The 22659-nt window shown below is 38.3% G+C and overlaps 1 protein-coding gene across 1 annotated transcript in view; it reads right to left on the bottom strand.

Annotated features, from left to right (window-relative positions):
* AHR (aryl hydrocarbon receptor) overlaps window positions 1–20863 on the bottom strand; it is a 66537-nt gene extending 45674 nt beyond the window's left edge. Inside the window, exons 1-2 of the mRNA XM_044428560.1 lie at window positions 20274–20863; window positions 10341–10528 (exon numbers count right to left, since the gene is read on the bottom strand). Of these exons, the coding sequence (XP_044284495.1) occupies window positions 10341–10528; window positions 20274–20329 (244 nt within the window). The 5' untranslated portion in view covers window positions 20330–20863. The remainder of the gene's footprint in view (window positions 1–10340; window positions 10529–20273) is intronic.
* Between the last annotated feature and the right edge of the window lie 1796 nt (window positions 20864–22659).

The raw sequence follows: 22659 nt of genomic DNA on the forward strand, positions 1-22659 counted from the left end.
GCACATGGATCACCATTGCTAGGTTCTACCTGTCCAGATAGGATGCAGTTGGCAAATCAAATCTGATGAAAGGTGCTCCTGGCCACAGATGTCACCTGAAACTCCAAGGACAATTCCAGGTCAAGGAGAACCCCAGGTTCGACACTCTGCCATGTAGGAGGAATGCAACCCTGTGCAGGTCAAAGTGGATAGCATCTTACTGGATCAGAGTTTCTCCTATCAATAGCATCTCCATCTTGTCTGCATTAACCTTCAATTTATTCACCCTCATCTATTCCTTCATTCTGGACAGGCACCAGTTTAGCATCTCAACTGCCATACCTGGAACAGGTAGAGGGAGAGCTGAGTGTCATCAGTGTACTGATGACACTTCAGCCCAAACCTCTGGATGACCTCTCCCAGCAGTTTCATGTAGATGTTTAACAGTATGGAGTATAAGATGGAGCTCTGCAGCACTTTGTGACATAAACTGTATAATAATTTGGAACATTCTGTAATGCTCCCTTTTATATCATCATATTTTGAGGCAGTTTTTAGCAGTTTATTTTATTTATTATTTATTGTAAGTGAATACTGAGGCCTAGTTAGCACATCAAATTGAGCTAGGGTCACAAGCCCCAGTTTGAATACCTGTTGTCAAGGAAACAATTCTACCACTATTTGTTGTGTTCCACAGCACTTTGGTTCCCCAAAATTTCTATTTTGCCTGGATATGGTGCATAACTGTACAGGATAAATCAAGGGGTAATCAAACGTTTCCTAGAAAAAACCTGTAATAATTTGGAAAAGAGAGTTATCACTATAAACACTACTTGACATTGTAAGCACCACTCCTCTTTCCTATCCTAATCTAATAAAGCCTTACTATACTACAACTGAATTGGCCACAAAGAAGCCTAAGTAGTGAGGAGCATTGAACAAGTATGTGAATTACCACTGTACCTTCTTTTGTTAAGTAAGCATAAAATAACTGTCTTTCTTCTGTGTGCCAGGAGAGCAATTTTCCAAGATCACCACCCCATTCTTCTGCAAGGTCTATAACATCAAATCTGTAACTGCCCTGAATCGTCAGAATTTGAGTTTTTAAGATCTTCCCTGGACTTTAGAGTTTTTTTTGGGGGAGGGGGTTCCGATTTATATCCTTCCTTTTTCCTACAAAGGGCTCAAGGCAGCTTATGTCATTCTCCTCCTCCATCTTATCCCCACAACAACAACCCTGTGAGGTAGGTTGGCTGAGAGTCTGTGACTGGCCCAAAGTCACCCAGTTGGCTCCATGGCTGAGCGGGGACTAGAACCCAGATTGCCCGAGTCCCAGTCCTATGCTCTTAACCACTACACCGCACTGGCTCTCCTGCATACCTTTCCTGCTGAGCACCTGATCTTCTTCAAGATCAAGAGGTCCCAGATGGTGTTCCTCTTACATCCTAGAACCACAGCTGCTTTCTCCAATTCCATACTGAGCAACACAGGACTAGCAATATATTTTCTCTTTTTATCCCTTTTTCCTTCTCCAGTATTAATGCAATTCCATCTTCCTTCCCCTTCCACCTCAAAAGACATATACCATGTAACTAGGCAAGTTTTATATCATGTATCATACTAGCTTGGCCTACAGGTAGCAGCCTGTTTTCCACTGGAAGAAAACTAGGGTTGCACTGGGAAACTGCTCCTAAAGCACACATTTGAGCCTAATTCCCCTAATTAGTCATATTCCAGTAGAGTTTACTCCTTTAAAAGTCTTCCTTGAAGACTTTTTAAAAGAAATTAAAGTATTTCTTTGTAAAGATATGTTACAAATATAGAAAGACATATAAAAATGCCATACTTAAGTGTTTTTGGGTATTGGAGAATCTCCAATATGCAAATGACACTTAATTCAGCTGTTTAAGGGTTGCTGTATTATTACAAATGCAGCTGATCCCATTTTAAAAGTTATATTTAATCTGTTTAAAAGAAAATTGCTTCAATGTTTACACATTCTATATTGAAACTTCTGAATTAAATCTGCTGTGTCTGACCAACCAACTTCCTAACTGGATTATTTAAACTTGGAAAAATCTAAGTGTTTTCTTTGGGGGAAAAATCTATTGTTACAGCAAAAACTTAAGCTTCCTTTCAAATGTGATCATATGATTGCACATTTACATTTTACTTTCCTCAGGAATGTACACACCCCTAGTTTGTATCCTGTTATTCATGTAGCATTTCCCTTTACTTCAGCAAACTGTTAACAAGGGACTACTCATTAAATCAAAGTGAATTACAATATTCATTTTTACATTTCAGATATTTTAAAGTTCAGCATGATACATATGCTTTCATTAGGTCATATGCAGTAGAAGAACATGCTTCATTGACAAAATTATCTTCCCTTTCCTTTTATTCATCCTATATTTACTCTATTATGCAATATCACAATTAGACAGAACAGGGAAAGAAAACAAGTAAAGGAGGAAAGTACATGGCTCCCAGCCCAGTGCACACCTTCATAACCTCATTTGTTGCATTTTGAAAAAAAGTTGTCACTGCACTGTAGGCAACAGAAGTAGAGCATACTGGAATTGGTTGGAGTCACATCTGTACAGGGTGGGGATGTACTCAAAAGAAAGGTGAGCAGCCAGCTCACATTCACAACTTTGCACTGATGCTGAAGAGTGGAAAGTCAGCTCACCGGCATTAGGTTTGTGTTTGCTCATTTCACTGGATATTTTATACAGCAGGCATGCGAACTGCACATTCAAACATCTAGGAATGACACAACCCACATTAAAAGGAAAATTTTAATACATCCCAACTTCTTCAGAAGTTTTTCCTTCCAAACTCAGCCCCATCTAGCTCTGTCTAGCCCCTACTGCTATTTTTCAGGGGTTTACTACTGCTTACTGAATTACTGTTTCAGACTTAAATCCTTCAAATGCTAAATGCTTTGGCTGTTATGCTTAGAACTACAGGCATGGGTGACTACACTGCCATGTTCCCTGGGGATGATATGATTTGTGGTCCAGCAAAGAAGGGGATCAATAGATTGGGAAAAGTTGGAAAATCCATAGGTTGGGAAATCCAACACAGAATCATGCAGTAGAGAGAAACAGAAATCAGAGAACCTACAGGTAAGGCTGGCACACATGAAAACTATGTAAATCCCCCCCCCCCCCGGATCTAGTTTTACTGACTGTGATTTAAATCAAATCCACTCCGCCTGCCTGTTTGGATCAAATGACAAACCAGGAACAGAAGTTCTTAGTTACCACACATGAACAGAAGATTGAGGTGTGGGGGAGGAAGCTCATTCTTGAGGCTTGGAATTATGCATAAACAGTTCCTAAATACTCTCTTCTATGAACTATTTTATGGTTATACAGTTATTGCTGTATTTTTCATGTATTTTTACATCATATATAAGGAATGATCTGTTTAATCTTCATTTTATTATTGTTACCATCTTGAAAACCATTTTAAGTGGAAAATAATATAAATTGACCAAAAACTACATATTCCTTGTTTTTCTCAAACTACAGACACTACTTTTTGTTCAGTAATCAGGGATTGAAAGGTACAATTTACAATGCAGCAATGGTGGTCACTGAGTCTCTTTTCTCAATTTCATTTGCTCTTGTAACACCTTCCTACATCCTGTTTTTCTCCCACTTTGTCTTGCCCTCACTGAATGAATCCTGTGAAGAATAGCTAGAGCTCTCAGAAAGCACCCAAAAGCAGGGGATCTGGAAGAGCTTGGACTATTACTAAATATCACCATGGTTCTGACTCCACAGGTAGAGTTTCACCAGTGAGATGGAGATCATGGAACTATGTTTGAACTATCCTTGAAAATACTGGCACAACAGGGCTTCTTTCAAGAAAAAAACTCAAGAAGGAACTCCTTGGGAGCATAAGTCTAGCCATAAGTCTAGCCATAATATGAAATAACATCTTTTATGAATACTACGTATACCATTGTAGTTCTGATCTTGAGTCAGGATTGATTTTTGATTTTTCGTGCATGACTCTGTTTCTTGGACATATATCGTATTTGACTGCATACCTGTGTATTGACCTTGGTTACTCTTCAGACCCTTCTGTAATTCTCCTTTTTTGTCTGGCAAAACTATACCTTTTACCACTGCCTGTTTACAGGAACCCCCCTACACACAAACAAGTTCTGTCCCAAGAGCACATTCATAAGTCCAATTTGTTCATAAGCCAAACAAAGTTAGCCTAAATACCCAACTAACACAATCAGCTATATAGTACTGTAATAGGTTTATAACGACACTGGAGGACTTCCAGAAGTTATACTTCCAAGTATGTGACAGTGCAGAAGTGCACCTGTGTTGTCTGATGGGTTCTTCCTCATATGATGTTACTATTAGGTTGGCATGAACTGTGTTACACTTTGTTGGATTCGTCTCTCTCTGTTATTACAGTAAAGTACAAAAAAGCACATTCTCATCTTCCAGAGTTTGCAACTTGAAAGTTCATATGTAGGGGACTTCCTGCATCAACTTGTTTTTGGATTGCCCCTAATTCTGAGCCCAATTCAACAAAGGCAGGACACATGCAGGTCTGCAATAAAACATAAATCTGCAACCAGTTTGGACATCGAAGTAGCTGACAGAGGCTGAGTACTAAAACTAATCAGCAAACCAGGAAAGTCAGGATGAACGTTTAGACTGAAAAAAAATCCACAACACCCAATATTCCACAACACTGCCCCAAACCTGAGGTTCTCTAGCTGGGGAATGCTGGGAATTGTGTAAGCATGCACAGAATTGCATTCTTTCCCCCACTTTTTAGAATTGAATTTTATTTTAACAAAACTCATAGTTTACACTATAAAACAATACAAATAATATAGCAATGATGATATAATTGAACAATACAATAGTAACAGTGCTACCTCCACCAGGACCAACAGATATGCTACTTAATGTAAAGTCATTCATTTGGATTGTTCCATTTCTGAATCTTGTGATGACTCACATCTCTTTCCCTTTATTAAAACATATTCAATAAACAGTCTCCAAATATGTTCAAAATTATTTTTACGTACAAGTTCCACTTAATATCACAAGTTAACTTGCCATTGGTATAATAAAGTTTGGAATATAGCTATCATTTGATAAACACCTTTTACTTTCCAATTCCGTGCTGTTATTAATCTTACTGCTGTTAGTAAATTTGTCATAAATTCTTTAATATTTTGTCCCACTCATTCTCTACACAGTGACAATAATACTAGTCCAATGTTTAGATTCAATATTTTACTAATTTATTTAAAAACCATTTGCCAAAACTTATGTATTTAAACTCCCACCACATATGGAAATATGTACCCACTTCCAGGTTACCTCTCCAACATACAATAGAATATTCATGAAATTCAATTTAATTGGAGTCAAGTACTATTTCCAAACTAATTTATAAAAGTTTTAAAAAAATTGACATTCATTTTAAAATTCTCTCATCCCAGATATTATTCCATTCTTCATTACTAATATTTCTTCTTAAATCTATTCCCAGGATTCTTTAAGAGGATCATATCGGTCCTCCCTTCCTAGTAATGTTATAAATTTTACTTGTCATTCTTCTCTTTCACATATTATATAATATATTGTATGATTATATCCTCAAATTAATTATATACTCTACATTTTATTTATTTATCTCATTTGCATGCCGACCCATAGCCAAAGGCTCTCTGGGCAGCTCACAGTGTAATATAAATATGTATAAAATACAGATAAAAGTAAGTAGTCATATAAAAAGCCCCCATAAAACAGTAAAATTAAAATATAAGAGAAATACAACCACATACATAGGAGACAGGAGGAAAACACAATATAACCAAAAACAATAACCAATAAAACAGTAAACCAGTAGCAAACCAATAGTCTAATCTAAAAACAGATAATCAATAAAATAAAGTATTAACTTGGCACTGAAAGCAACATAAATTGGGTGCCAGTCACACCTTTCCTTGGAAGAGAATTCCAAAGGTGAGGTGAGATGACTGAGAAGGCCCTTTTCCTTGCCAATTTCCCCCTCACCTCATTTGAGGTAGGGGGTTGATGGAGGGCCTCCACTGATGACCTGAGTGGTCTGGTAGGAATATAAGGAGGCTATCCTTTAGATATTCTGGTCCCAAGTCCTTTAAGGCTTTATATGTTAGCATGAGCACTTTGAATTGAGCCTGGGCAAGAAGAGGCAGCAAAAATAAGCCATCCTGAGATCTTGTATAATAAGACGCCATACAAAAGCTTTAAATGAATGAATGAATGAATGAATGAATGAATGCAACTGGTGGAGGACTGGCATAATGCATTCTCTAGGGCTGGTTCTAGTTAGTAACCATGCTGCTCTGTTTTGGATTAACTGAAGAGCCAGACTGCCTTTAAAGGCAGCCCAATGTAGAGTGTATTACAGTAATCCAGGCGAGAGGTTATCAGCGTGTGGATAACTGTGGCAAGTCTATACTTGTCCAAGTAGAAGTGTAGCTGGAAAATTGGCCTAAGCTGATAGAAGGTGTTCCTGGCCACCAAGGCCACCTGAGAGGCAAGTGAAAGCTCAAGATCCAGGAATAGCCCCAAACTATGAAACTTATCCTTTAGAGGAGTGCAACCCCATCCAGGATTGGTTGAAAATTTCCCAGTTGGAAAAATGCACTGCTCACCAACAGAACTTTTGTCTTGTCTGGATTGAGCTCCAGTTTATTGGCCCTCATCCAGTACATTACCAAGTTTAGGACAGTTGTGCCCTCACCTGAATTAGATGAAAATGAAAGGTAGCGCTGAGTATCACCAGCATACCAATGACATTTCAGCCCATATCTCTGGATGACCTTGTCCAGTGGTTTCATGTAGATCTTAAAGAGCATGGGGAACAGAATAGAGCCCTGTAGAGCTCCATGACACAAATGCCATGGTGCAGTCTTTTCTGCTACAGCACCCCAATTATGGAACTTGCTCCTCAGAGAGGTGTGCCCGGTGAAAAAACTGTTTATTGGGGGGCAGGCTAAACCCTTTTTATTTATATCCAGATTTTAAGTGTTAATTGGTATTTTAATTTTAGTAGCAAGTAGTGGCATTAAGGAGTTGTTTTACTGTTGATTTTTTAAAAATAAACTGTGTAAATCCTTATGATTTTTTAATGAATGAAACTATAGAAAAAATCAAATCAATAAACAAACTGAACAAATGTATTGGCCACCCTGTTTTCCTACAAGAAGTTCAAGGCACTTAAGAAACATTTACTGTGTTTTACAATCAGCTTGTAGAATTCTGTTCTAGTCAGTTTATTCATTCTGGCACAACTATATTTCAAAATATTATAGCTTTCATCATATTTTACAGATATTGGCAAGATTCCATAACAGTTTCATTTGAAAAAACAAAACAAAACATCCTAACAGTAGAATGCTTAGGTGTACATTTAAAAAGATCCATTTAACATTAACCAGTCATTTTACTATAGTAAAGCAGGTTCATGTCATCTTTCTTAAAAAACAAAACAAAACAAAAAGATAAATGAACTATATTCAAAACAAGAGAGATGTTTGGAATATCCTAACATCAGGCTCTACTTTTGTCAGTTTTTAAATGTCCTTCTAAGTGAATTCCAACTGCCAAGGTTGCAACTGAAGCTAGAAGACAGGATCATATCACATCAATCCTTCACTAGTCACCCATTTGTTTCAGAGCTGAATGCTGGCTTTGGTCTTTAAATCCCTAAACATTTCAGTATAAGAATACTTAAGTTATTACTTCATCCCAACAAGAGCACGGCTGAAATCACTGCCTTACTTCTGAAGTCCTGTTCCATGTCCTTCAACTGGAAGTCTGGCAACTGGATGGAACAAATTAATCATGCTGCATCAAAGCTTAAGCAGCTTCTCAAAAAAATATGCATGGCTCCACCTCTGTTTATTTGTAGGTAAACAGTAAACACATTTTTTCTTTTAGCAAGCTTTCCTGGAATATTGCTTGTGAAAATACACATCCACTGCTTTAACTATTTGTCCTTCTGTTCTGAGGTTCACTAAGGATGACTGTGCCCTTGATGTTTGTCAATTTCCAAACTCAGAAGCTTAAAGCATCCAGTACAGAGGTGATTTCTGCATTCCCACTTTGCAATTCAACTAAATGGTTGCTTTTAGCTGTTCTGGAAAGGAACTGGAGCACCATCAAGTTTGTCATCCATATCCTGATAGTGCCACTGTCCTCCCTGTCCCTGCTTTCTGGAGTACCCCCTTTACTTTCTCTATCTGAGGTTCTTTCCACACTGGCTGTGACAGAGGAGGAGGATCTGAATGAGGATCTTCAGCTCTAAGGTGGGAGCTCTATTTGGATCCCGCAGCCCGCTAGCTGTGCATTGACAAAAGTATAGCACTAGTAGCATTAGGGGGTCATTTTTGAGCCTAGATAATAGCACCTCAGACAAGAAAAATGGTGCACATGAAAAGCCTTTGTTTTAGCTAAAGTTCTTCCTCGGAAGTTTTCAATCAAGGTAAGAACAGCTTTCAGTTATCAACAAGTACAGGTAACTTAAGGTTTAATTCTTCCCAGAGCAATACAAAACAAGAACATTTGTATAACAATACTTTGGCCTACTAACTTTAAAAAGATCACAGCAAAGCTTTCCCTTAATAGAACTGAACTCTATATGCTGGAAGTTCTAGCTAAGATTCTTACTAAATTCTATACTAAACCTTTTCCTGTTTGCACCCATTTTAGAAGGTATAAAAGTACCCCACAGAACAATATGACAGTGGAACCAGTTGCCAAGAAAGGTTGTGTACTCTTCCACACTAGAAACTTTCAAGAAGAGAAACAGTTAACTGAGTGGGATTGTGCAATTGGTACCTTGTACCAGCAGGGGGTTGGACTTGTTGACGTTCCTGGCTCCTTCTGACACTACTTAGTCTATGATCAAAAAGGTCAAGTTTGTGTAAATTATAATACAAAATATAAGCTAGAGGGAGTCCTGTTACTCCACAATTACTGTGTTACGCTACCTTTATCTTTAGGGATTTGAAAAGGTATAAACAAAACTATGCATGACAATCGCTTTTTTCCATAGAAAGGTGTTCTCTTTTAATCTGTAGTAATTCTAAAAGTGTTCTATTAAATATTCTTCCTAGCTTTCTTAACTTCTGCCCTCATACTTCTGATACACTAACAGTTAATGAAACTAATTTAACACCCACTTAGCTGAGAGTAAATCCTACTGAAATCAATAGGATTCACTTCTAAGTAGACATGCCTGGGATTAGATTTTTGGCAATTTAATCTCAGAATCTGTATGATGCATTAAAATCAAGCAAGCCTAAATGTAACATATGGAAACATTGCAACAATACAAATGGACAGCATAATGAACACAGGACTTCATTATGCTATCACATGGCTAACAAATGCATCCTACAGAGCTCACTGTAAATATGAAGTTCTGTTCCAGAGTGAAATATAGATATCTACTTCAGCTAGAAATTACACATTCATTGGACTGTGAGTTTAAGTATAACATGATTTGAGAAGCAATATATTGGTCACTGCAAGCTTTCCGGGTGGTATATTCTAGACTAGGGTTACAATGAGTACATAGAAATTCTCAATGCCAAATAGGAACACTAAGTATGGGATCCAATATTTAAGCCAGAGTATATGAACTACAGCTTCCACTTTTTGTAAGAGTTATTGAAGGAGTTAATTACAGGAAATAATATCCCCCAAATGTGTTTGCTTTTGAGTTTTACTGTAACTAAAACCATAAAAATATATGGTTTCTTCTTTCCCTCAAGCTCCACTAGTCTTTCAAAAAACTTATTGCAATGTGTACCATTCAGAATAGTTATGTTTATTGACATGTTTCAGATGAAAATAAATTGGGCCTTACAATTGGACAACTAGATCTTGGTTGCTGCAAGGCAACTTAGTACATCCAGTAGATATAATAATAGTAGCCACATTTTTCCCATCTCAGGTGTTCAGTGGTGTTCAATAACACTAAAATTATGATTGATTCATGCACACCATTCACTCCAAGCTCCTTGTAGTCAGAAATTAAGGCTTATTTTTATTCCCAACATCACACAAGCAACCACAGAAAACATTCATAAGAAAGAGGAAAAATGATGTGGGATGATAGGACTCCAAAGGCATTTCAAGAGAGAATTCTGAAGATTTGTTAATTCACTTCAAAATGCAAACCTCTTTCAAAAGAAATGCATCTTATTTTTATTCTTACAGCCATACTTGAGTTTCAGTACTTTAGCTTTGAACTCCCAACTCATAAGAGAACATTCATTTTATAGCGAGTAAGGAAGATAAACTGCAATTTCTTACCATCAAAGAAACTTTTGGCTCTCAGGTAACTAACGCTGAGCCTAAGCACAGATAATTTATCCAGCTTGGCAATAACATCCTGAGGGAATGGCAAAAGACCAGCCAGGCGATCCAATTCTGCATTCAATCGATCTCTATGCCTCTTCGATGGATTAGATTTGGCTCCTTCAGGAGGGGAAGGCTTCACTCTGCCATATTAATGGAAGACAGTCTAAGGTCACATTTTAGAATACATACATATTTAAACACATTAATAAAAGCTTATCTGGGCTTAGAGAGAATACGATTTTTTGCATTGCTTTAATAGTTCTGTCACTTGTATTGAGGAGCTGCATCTTCAAGCATTTAAAAATCTGATTTAAAAAGTGGTAGGAGAAAACCAGAGGCTGTTGTGACCTCCTTCTCTAAGTCTGGGATTTTAGCAACTTCCAAGTAACTAATAATTTCAATGTTTAAAAGAAATAGAATAAAGTTATTCTAGGACTTTAAGTCGATTCACAAAAAAGGCATACTTTATTTTTTTTTTTAATTTTATAAATCTGAATACAGCTTTTCAGGAAATAAACAGCATGGGTCACAAAACAAAAAGCAAAATGAAATTAAACTGAAAAGGACAATAAGAACAGTGATCAGTTTATAGATGAGAAGATCAAATAAACATTCATAGATGTCCATCAGATATCAAAAGCCTAGATTGTAGGAAAATAAAACTATTCACCAGTACTGGAAACACAAATATAGATACCAGGTAAGCTTCCTTGAGGAGAATGAATAAGTGAGATGTCACAACCAAAAAGGCCCTTTTCTCAGTTGCATCAGTTCATATGGCAAGAACTACAGGAAAAGTCAATCAGGTAAGTTGATACAGGTGATAAAATTATTTTATGTAATTGGTTCCATGTATTGTTCTAATATTTTCTCTCTGAACACATCGTTTTTCGTCAATTGCAACTGCAGCCTCAAAATATGTTGAGTCAGCTGCATTAACAATTTTTGAAACTTAGATGCAGCCAGTACATCTGTGTTTTAAAACTGGCACCTGCACACAAAAAGATTAATTTGTGAACTGGATCATACAATCATAATTTGAACTGGGAACTTACTTTCTTGGAAACTATTAATCTTATTTAAGCACAAGAGTCATGTGTCCAGTGCAGAAAGTCCTAGTCAATTTTGCCATTAAGCTGTAGATCAGATACTCTCATTTCAGATAAAATTCCATCGGTTCACTAATAGTGCAGTTTGAAATAACCACACCAAAGTTCACAAAAGTCAGAAACACACACACACTGGCAGGGCAGTCCTTAGAATGAACAGTATGATGGAAAAAACCCACACAATAGTTCACACAATTCTGAGAGAGAAAAGATTTCATCAAAATTAGTTGCGGGGAATATCTGAACTGAAATTTAAATTGGCTAACTCTGCTAGTCTGAGCGCACTCCTGAAATGATACAGCATTCCTTTAGTAGTCTTGTAAAATCAAAAAATATTTTAGACAAGGAAATCTAGCAAGGAACTCTAGCCATTATAATGCATACCAATAATATATCCCAAGCCTTATTTGAAATTCCTGTTTATCATCTATCCCAGAAAACCTTACAGTTGCTCTTGGCTAAGGGTTAATTATTAATATCCATAATTAAGGTATATTTCAAATTCACAGTTCCAACACTGGGAGGCCACACAACTGGGTCTCAAAATACCATTCTTCCCCTTGCATCTACCATGGAAAAAACCTGTGACTGTAATTATCCTAAATTAGGAATATGATCTTAGTTAGGGGGGAAATGTTTTTTTCAGTGGGCTGGGTGGTGGAGTGAGAAGACTAGAGAAGCAAAAAGAAAAAAAAGCCTCGTGAAAATGAAGGGCAGGAGGTCAAGGAGATGGAGGCTGCTTCTGCTATTCCTCCCACTCTTCATGACTGCAAACCTCCATGTTTAGGAAAATATGATCATTATAAGAGGACTGCACTCTGAAGAAACCAAGTTTAACTTGAATCAGAGAATTTAAAGAAGTGAGATTCAACAAACTTGATTGCAAATACTTTGAACAAATTCAAATGGAGACAGGAGCCAAGAAATTAGAAGACTGAAGAAAAGGCTTGAAAGGAAAGAAATGAAGTAACTAGAAAAAAATAATTAAGGAGGATCCATCGAAGGCCAAGGGCAAGATCATCCATGCTATTGTATTCCTGATCACTATGCATGCATGTGAAAGCAGGACAGTGAAAAAAAATTGTTGTGTTCAAAACAAGGTGCTGGAGGAGAACTTTGCAAATATCCTGGTCCAACAAAAAGATGAATAAGTGGGCCAGACTAAATCAAGCCAGAACATTCCCTGGAAGCAAAAATGATGAAGCAGAAGCTGTTGTATTCTGGCTACATCATAAGCCAATGAATCTTACCAGCAAAGACAGTACTACTAGTCAAAGTTGAAGGTAGAAGAAAGAGAATACCTAATATGAGATAATATATCCATAAAGGAAGCCACACCTCTTATAGTTTACAAAAGCTGAGAAGGGCTGTCAAAGGTTGGTTTTGGAGGGCATTCATTAATAGGTTGCCATAAGTCAAAGGCAACTTGATGGCACATAGCCGCAACAGCTTACTTAGGTCAGTTACTTTGTCTATGGTTTTTCGTTTTTGATTTTATAATTACTGTGCAAACACATTTCTTAGGCATGTTCCGTATGCAGCTAAAATCTAAGATATGTGGATTTTCAAATCAAATTGGATCTGTAGGTAACAAAGGAATATTTTATGGTCTTCAAAGTTTCTGCACTTTTATATTTTCTTTGGAAATGGTGAGTGTGGGAGGAGTAATTGGTCATGGCTGAGAGTGTCATGTGACAAGTCTGTCTGGCAAGCTGGCTGCCCTTGAAGTTTAGTATAAAAGTTGTCAGGCTGTGAAGATGGCCCCAAAACTTATAAATTGCACCAAAGAAGAACAGTGTTCTGTCATATACTTTTTGTGAGCAGAAGGTGTGCCAGGAGCACAAATTCATCTCTGCACGTGTGCTCAGTATGGGGATAAAATTCTATCTCAGAGTCTATGAGTGGATTAAAATGTTCAAAAATGGCTGTAGTAATGTGACGGATGCAGAGTTTTAAGGGGAAGATGATTTTCATGCGATGATATGAAAGCAGCAGTGCATCAGTGGCTATGCGGTCAACCAAAAACATGTTTGGCTGATGGCATTAAAAAGTTGGTATAACGCTGGGGAAAATGCATCACAAAGGAAACTGACTATGTAGAAAAGTGATGTAATTTGTTTTTGAAATTCTTAAGGGTTTTAAAAAATGTGAACAACCCTCATAATAAGAGCAGTGTATCTAAGTCAGGACTGCTTTTTCTGATATGAGATATTATGTAAATTTATAGTTCCCTTGTCCTAAAATTCTGTCAAAAATTTGTACTGAAAGCTCTTCACAACACCTTTGGGATAATCTCTTAGTGGCTCAATGGTGCAGCCTTCTTTGTCTGCTCCCCCACCTCTTTTTTGATAAGGAATATGATGGCAGATGTTGTCAATCCTCTCTCTTTTTCAAATATTGCATTAGCCCAACTTACAATAATGGGCAATTTAAAAAACCTACTGGCAGTTACTTACTACAAAACAAGTAGCTGAATGGTATATCATGAAAACTATGTTTTTCAGTTTGTACTCAAAACATGCAACAGACATAAATGATAATGAGGAAAATGTTTGTCAAGCAAAAACCATAAAAGGAACAGATCAAAATGAAGAAACTGCAGAAACCTTAGTCTATCAATGAATTTAACATTGTTTACCTCTCGTGCAGCTCCAACTAGGTTTTTCAGTTTGCCACTCAGACAGCAACACATGATGCTTGAAATGTGCATCTAAAATTTCTTAGATTGATTAAAGTAGCTTCTTGTTATGTTATACATTCTAACTTTAACTACTACTGAACGACAGAAAGTAAAACAAGGCGAAAACAAAAATGTAGCTAAAATTCTGATTTTGCAATCTAGGTGCAATGAACAACTTCTCTCCTTTTAAACTCCAGAGTTTGCATTTCAAAAGGCTATCATGGCACAAAACAATACATTCACAACACAATTCTGTGCCTCTTCACACATACGTAACTCCTATTAAGCCCTGTTATAACTCCATCTGAGGTAAGAGAATACAGGACAGCAGCCTTAAAATGTCATTGCCTCCTTTAAGTGTTTCAAGATTTAGAGTCAGCTTTCTTCACATTTGAAAAAGAATGATCAAATGAAAACTAATAGTGGGGGAAAAGGTGGAAAGTGACACTGAATAAAAGTCAGCTATAAATGGAACACATAGAAACAAACTGTGGACATTTCAGTAACTGCAGTAGTTTATACCCAATATCTAGCTTTTAAAAAGAACGAACTCCATGATTATCAATGAAACCCAGGAATATTCCTTTCTCTTGAAAAAATGCCTATCATGTTACACTTACTGGACCACTACAAGATTTAAAATATTAAAATGCTGTATATGTCCACATAATTATATTTAAAATCTACTATTTTGCTGTGGCACTTTATATAAGAACCATGAACAGTGCACACTCTTTCAGATCTTCAGGAAACTCCTAACTGCACACAATGTTAAAGCTTTCCAGATTTAATTACTGTATAAAGTTTGAAATTTAAGGATTTCTTTAATTTAAATTCCACTGTGATGAATAGGTAAACAGATAGTTCAGGAAGCTATAGAAAAAAATTAAATTACAATGTATAAATTAAGCAAATACATGCATACTATTTCCCACTAAGAAAGATACACCAGTCTTTCTACCAACTAATAGACAGGTTGCATTTGTTAAATGGGGATTGTGAGCTGCTCCATAATATTTCTTTAATATTTTATTCCTATGTTACATTACACTTCAAAAAAGAAGGGGTGAGAGAAATCATGTATTTGGAAGACTCTACACAAATGTAAAACACAGTATTTCACATGCTACAGGAAAGCACATTTTCACATGTATGTGGCCAGACTCGTATTCCATTCATATGGATTGTACCTTTCAAAAAGTGTTTTTCTACTATAACTGTTATTCTAAAAGATCATGGCCGTTTCAGTTTTCAAAAGTTTTCAGTGGAAGGAAAAAAGATGGCTGTATAGCTTTTCTATCTATTGCCACATCTGATCTGCGGGGGAGGGGGGGAATGAAGGTGGCCATCTCCCATCATAACAACTACTCTAAGTTTTCTGTGTATATTTCAAGTTATGTCACTAAATCTTATCTAATCTTTTAACACATTTGAGAGCTACATACATCTTCCTTTTCATTTATCAGTCAGGTATGGTATATGACATTAAAGCAGCCATTTTTCACATACATGAAGTTCATAAACAGATGATACAGTTTCTTTAAAAAATAAAAGCAACTTATGTAATTAAATAGAAATGTTTAATAACATTTTGTCCAAGTGCATTCCAGAACCTGGCAGCACCACATAGCTTATTGTTTTCTGAAAAACCTTTAAGTATCTTTTTTTATCATAGAGTATCTAAAATATTTGCAATCTTAAATACACTTATATGTATCAGTACTGTAATGAAAAGATCTATATAAACACTTTCAATACTTAGCCAAAAAAGAGGGCCAAAAATGACAACCTGGGGAAAAACAGAAACATAGTCAGGATACGAATTTCTAGAACCTGCAATGATGTTCATAAAGTCACAGAAAGTAAGGAGAAACAACCAACTTTTTCAGATTCTAAAGAATCTTATGTTCCAAGTGAACTCTTCTCAGCTCAGATGCTGGGTTTCTGTAGTTAGTGTAGTTTTAGGTGACTGAATTATTTCATCAGCTATAATGCTGCAGTTCTAGCATGTCAGCAAGACAATGGTGAAGTGAAAATATGACTAATTTTGCCCCCACCACCCCATCAAAGCTGGAAAAGCTGGCACATTCCTCATACCAGGCTCAGACCAAAAAAAGTTGAGAATGTACTTACTAGACAGAAAATCCAAACAGCTCTTCCTCTTTTTTACTGCACTTAATACTTTTTAGAAGGAAAAAGTGGCCACTAAAATGGATGTAAAGAACACAAATGCCGAAAAAGTATAATGGATGCAAACAAGCTGCCTAAAAATGTCAATTTCTCTTACTGTTCATAAGGGAGCAAAGCACCACAGATGGACCATGTGCATTGTACTGAAGGAAGTATTCCTTAGCATCAGTCCATGGAGTACTTAGAGAAAACTGCTGGCCAGATAGGATAAACCAGAATAGAATTCATCAACTCTCCTTATCCAACTAGACTCGTACTACCTACTAGAATGGGAAAAATTCCCCCAAGATTCTAAAAGATCACATAACAGCTTTCTTGGTATGTTACATTAATGGGGACCATAATAATGTTTACTCATAAGAAGACCCATTTACAAAAGAAGTTACCACCAAATAGGCATGTTTAGGATTATAGTCTACACACAATCCTATGTATGCTTATTCAAAATAAGAGGAACTAGCTTCAATGAAGGAAGCTGGCTTCCAGGTAAGTGCTCATAGAATTATAGGCTACAATGTCTGCCAGCAGTAGACAAAAAGCTTATTTAGCAATACCAAATATGTACTGAACCTCAACTCATGGCAATAAACATACATTTTTTTTAATGGAGAGGTATCTGTATCACTTTTTTAACACCAGAACATTCCCCATCCCTCTTTAAAGTATCTTCTTAATGAAGTACAATCTCATGTTCATCTTTTACGCCATTTAAGAATGTTATAATACAGTAGGCTATGATTCCATGAAGGACTTGTTGAAAGACTAAACAAACCACAAAAGCAATATATACACTGGTATCAGCATTCAAAGGGGTCTTTTTCCTCCCAAGAAAAATATTTTGCCTATATATCAGAAACACTGATTTGGAATGTTTTTCTTTGTCAAATCAACCTGAAATATAATATTTCCACGTTTCAACCAGCGTGAACAGCACTTCTCCTTCAAAGCACCTACCACTTGTACATACAGTATTGATATATAACATAACCGACACAGGAAAAAATGTATGTTAAATATAATCCTTCATTCAGCAAAAAGTATTGTTCTTCATGAATCAGCTTATGTCAAAATGAACCATTAAAGTGACTACAAACTTGACTTGGCTGAAAATATACTTATTTTTAGGAGTATAGCCCACACTGCAAGCCCACACTGTTCAACATGAACCTTTGGAGAACACAAGGAAGCTAAAATGTAAGTGTTAAATTTAGCATTCCTTACATGAAATACTAAAGTATGCTGCTATTATATATTTCATAACATGCCAGCAGTCATTTCAGCCCATTTTAAACAAGTTTATGTGTTTTCTGGAAGAAAAGGGGAATTCTCCAGTTACCATTTTATTACTATCCTGTATTATTGCTACAGGAGTTTAAAAACCTATCTGAACACTACTAGTCCACTGTTGTTTACAAGAAGCATAACTACAGCATTACTTAACAGTAAGTGTTGCATAACCAAGGACTGTCACCTCTAAAGTAAACTTAGGGAACATGGCTATTTTTTAATGGGTGTGTGCTGCTCCTCTATAGTGCCTAGAAACCAGTACATAATATACCTCCTTAGGCTGCTTAATACACAAAGAAAGCTTTTGTGTAATGCAAAGTCAGCTATGTAACTACTCTTATCCCATAAATATTGTTCTAGTATTGATATCTATAACAGAAAACAGAATAAGCGTTTATCATCATCATGCTGCATTTATATCTTGCCTTCTTCCCTCTTGCAAGGAACACAAGGCTGCTTGCAAAGTTCCATTTTATCCTCACAACAACCCTGTGATGTAGGTTAGGCTGAGAGGCACTGACTGGCCCAATGTGGATTTACTGGATGAGTGAAGACTAATTCTGCTCTACATTATTCAATTCAATTACCAACTATGCCAAAGAATTTTTGTCTGTATCTGTATGCTCCAAATTTAAACAGGAACACACAATTAAAAACTAACAAAAATCCAGAATACAGTCTAAGAGAGTCCACAGTCTACAACAAACATAGGTGTACACTTTGAAACTGCCAACTCAGCAAAGACCCCAAATTGCTGCACTTAATCTTTCTTGAAATCCTTTGGGAAATATCACAGAGCTCAATACAGTTACTTTGTGTTAAGGAATAAATATTTTATCAGCAGTGCTACTTGAACAGTAAACACAAATTAGTGAAAAGTGCTATTCACACAACCTATAGAAAAGCCATTAAAATGAACTTTTAGTTAAAATAAAAAATCTTAGAGATTTCCATACCTTAAATTATTTTAATTAGAATTCAAACACATTTTAATTTTAAACAACCTTTTCATTCTGTATAATTCTTTATCTTATAGATGCAGCATAACGTATTTTAAAGCACAAAACACTGATAACACGAAAATCCTAGAACAAGTATGTACAATGTTTTACTAAAGAAAAGAATATTGTAAAAGCCTGAGTAGAATAACTGAAACTGTTAGAATGGTTAGAAAAACCAGGAACAAGGGTTAAATTTAATGTCCTGGGTTTTTAAAAGTTATTTCCTCCTCATAATTCAGACTTCAAAACACACACACATCCTACAAATCTAAAAGAACCCTCACAGATTGGAATTCTATGGCATTTTGGCCTACGATGCTCTATACTACGAAGAGAAGACAATCACTGTGGCGCACATTATAAACCCAAGCCTTCCAACATTCTGGTACAGAGCAAATATTAATCCTCAGACAAGCTACAAACTCACTGCAGTAGCAGAAGTGCAGCCAGCACTATGTGGCCTTCTGCACATACACACCCCATGTGCTACCAGCCATCTCTGTTAGTCAACACAAGCCATGCCCCACAGCTGAAATAACCCAGAAACTACATCAATTACCACAGACTTTCGATAACAATTTTAAACTTGCTCTGACTGCTAAAGCACTGTCACCTCTACTGACTGCCAATCTTGGTAGGAGAACCAGCCACACAGATATAAAGACTGGAGACATTCTTTCATCCCCTCCCACTTCACAGCCCTTGTTCTGACTTTAATCAGCTGCTTGACTTTAACTGGGTCATCAGGGCCTGATATAAATAGGGCCCTGAATCAAGGCTTAATATGCACAACATTTCATAGCTGATTGAGTCCTGCAATATATGTCGTTTTATGCCTTGGTGCATGTACAGAATGTCCTTCCCACACAAGACTCACAGCTTGTCACCACACTTACAGAAGGTGCTAGAGAATGGAATTTCTAGCACATTCAGAAATCCTTAAGCTTCAGCTTATCTATTCCTTTTTTACAAAATGCAATAGCATATTAAGCAGGGTCCCGAACCAAGACTTAACAATAAGAAACTTTTAATATTCAGGCTTGAACAGGCTCTCTTTTAGATTCTTACAAATTATTTACAAACATTTCAGAGAGTCACTAGAGTGAAAGGGAGGGGCTACACAGATTGCGCAAACGGCCAACTCAGGCCACCAAAAACCTTTGGACATGTAGAATTTTGTTAGCTCGGGCCTTTTCTCTTTTCTTTCTTTCTTTAAGTGTTTTTTTTTTCCTCCTTCCAAGGTGGAGAAAATGAGTTGACAAGGCACGATCCGTCGCTAAGTTAAGGCCTTCGATCCTTACCTTCACCTCCAAAATCACTTAACAAAACCTCAGAAGGTGGGGGCAAGCAGAAAAAATAAGATTACAAACTGCAGTGCGATCAAGGACGGAGGTTTAAAGAGAACAAGCAAGCCAAGCACAAGGTTGAAGCAAAAAGTACAGCAGGGTCAATGGGGGAGGTGCTGCAGGGTTAAAGGGGGGGGGGGCGGAGAGCAGGAGACAAAAAAGATTTGCGGAGTAATGGGGGGATGTCGAGATCATACGGGGAGGAAGTCTTAACCCTGACATTCCTTCCCCTCCCTACCACAAACGTCCCCTTTTCCCCACCGCCCACTTACATTTTCTGCACGGGTTTCCGCCGCTTGCGGCTCGCATAGGTGACATTGGGGTTCATCCTGCCGCTCACGCCGCGGCTCTTCGCGCCACCTAGTCCAACAGCGGAAATTTTAGTTTAATTTTTTTTGCCTCCCCTCAGCACAAGAGTTGTGGGGGGGGGGGCGGGGGGAGTCGCAGCGTGTGTTAAGGAAAGCTCCCAAGCGACTGTGTCAACGACGCTCCCGAAACGGGGTTTCTCTCTCTCGTATGATGTCGCTGACTCTCGCAGAGATCGCGGCTCCGCCCGCAGCTTCCCCGGCCCTCTGTGTTGTTCCTCCACCTCCTCGCCGCACTGGTCCCACTCCTGCCTCGGCGGGGCTCCCTTGAGAGGCGGCCGATGCAGGAAAGAGAGCGGCGACGGAAGGATAGGAGGGCGGGGAGGCACAACCAGGTGCTTGGCGCCGGCAACACCCACTCGCCGTCGCCGTCCTCCTCTCTCTCGGTGTCTGGCTGGCGCGGGGCGGGGGCTCAGAGACAGGTGCGGAGGCGGCTGGGGCTCTCTAAGCAGCTGCCCCTCCGTCCGCCTGCCCCCCTCACTTCTTCCCTCTCTCCAGAAGCGGACTGAGGCGACGGGGAGCGAAACCTCCCCTCAGCTCAGCAAACGCCGCCTTCCTCGCAAGCCTGCTGTCGTCAGCAGCCGCCGCCGACGCGCACTCAATGGGGCCAACGGGCCTCTTGTACTCCCCTTTCTCCCTGCGTCAGTCGGTCTCTCATTCACTCTGCCTCGGCCACAGTGGCTCGCTCCGCGCTGCGGTCTCAAAGTCACTCAGCGAACCAACCAGCCAAGCCTTTACGCTCCCCCGAGGCCCGCCCCGCCACCCACTGAGGAGGCCCCTGTGGGGTTCGGGAGGCGGCTACAGCCCGGCTAAATGGGGCAGCGCACCGCCATGTTGGGAAGGTCAGGCGGGGAAAGACAAACTGGCAGCGGGATGAATCCGCGCTCTGCGGTGGAAAAGTAGAAACGGGCGACGGACCTTCCTCAAGAGGTCGCGCTGACCTGGTTTTCCTCGCTGTGGACTACGTAGTCCACAGGACCAGCTACCTTGCAATAATGCGTACCCCACGCGAAGCGTATTTGCGTGTACGAAGGTCAGCTATAAAGAATCAGGCTCAATCCGTGGGTTAAATTTGGGCTCGTTGTACTCCGTTGCCAAATATACACGCGCGAAAGCTTTTTTCTCCCCCCACCCCTAAACAGCCTGAGCCAGTGCATGCCTCCTCAAAGTTACGTTCCTTTGCATGCATTAAGACTTATTCCCGGGTAGGTGTCTTCAGAATTGCAGCCTCCCATCGTTTATTTAAATTACAGCGGCCCTTAAAGATGGTTGAATGATGAACGTGTACCCTCATTCTACCATGAACGAGTGCTGTATCGGAAACCTGCTTTGTGGTGTTAAAACTCGATTCAGTCCGTTCAGTTTTTAAATAAATCTGGTTTATAGTGTTGTATAACAGAGTTCGAGATAGGGATATCTGCTATTGTTTGGGATGTTGACGTGTTTTAAAAACCCGAACAGGGAATGGCCCGTAAGAGTGTATTTTATTTTGTTCTGAAACATTGCTTTTCCGGGGTGACTTGCATGGTATTAAAAAATAAAGTATGTGCCATAAAACTACAAAAGAAATCAAAAAATAAAAAATAAAACAAGCCGCCATAGTTCAATGTTAGAATTAAACTTTCATTTTGTCTTCCTTATATCCGTATAATTGAGAGCCAGAGCCATCCCTTAATCCCAAAACTAACACACTTTCAGCCTTTCCTTCATCTAACAGGAATGCCTGCAGAGATTATTGGCTACATAAACACTAATTAAAAAGGATGCACTTAATTTTAAAGAATTGCTTTTTTTTGCATAACATTGGAAACATGACAGATGCTGTTTATCTAATCACATAGCTCCAATGAAATCAGTGGACCTTGTGCTGCCTTAAATACTACAACACATTTATTGTAGTATGACCTTTTCTATTCAGGAGCCTGTTTAAGCAGATGCTTGCAGTCTACAATCCTAAACATACACATCTGAGAGTAAAGATGGACAGGGTTGGGCTGGAGCTACTTGTAAATAAGGACATAATTGCTTTCTAGATCAAAAGTGACTTAAGTGCTCCAGATTTCTAGTGTCAACATGTGTGATACAATAATAATGTAAATAAATGAAGGAGTTTTGTGAGATATTGCCCTCTTTGGCAGTAGAGAAATCATATATCTTTGTCCCTTCAACCTCTAAAAATGCATGTTTGCTTAAGCTATAAGGAGAAATCTGAGCTAATGAAGTACTTGTGATGGAGTAATGGCATAAATTTACCCACAGATTCACGAACCAAATATGAAGTAGTGGTTTGGAA

Source organism: Varanus komodoensis, unplaced genomic scaffold (genome assembly GCF_004798865.1).
Source record: "Varanus komodoensis strain SLA01 unplaced genomic scaffold, ASM479886v1 scaffold2, whole genome shotgun sequence".
Taxonomy (NCBI): Eukaryota; Metazoa; Chordata; class Lepidosauria; order Squamata; family Varanidae; genus Varanus; species Varanus komodoensis.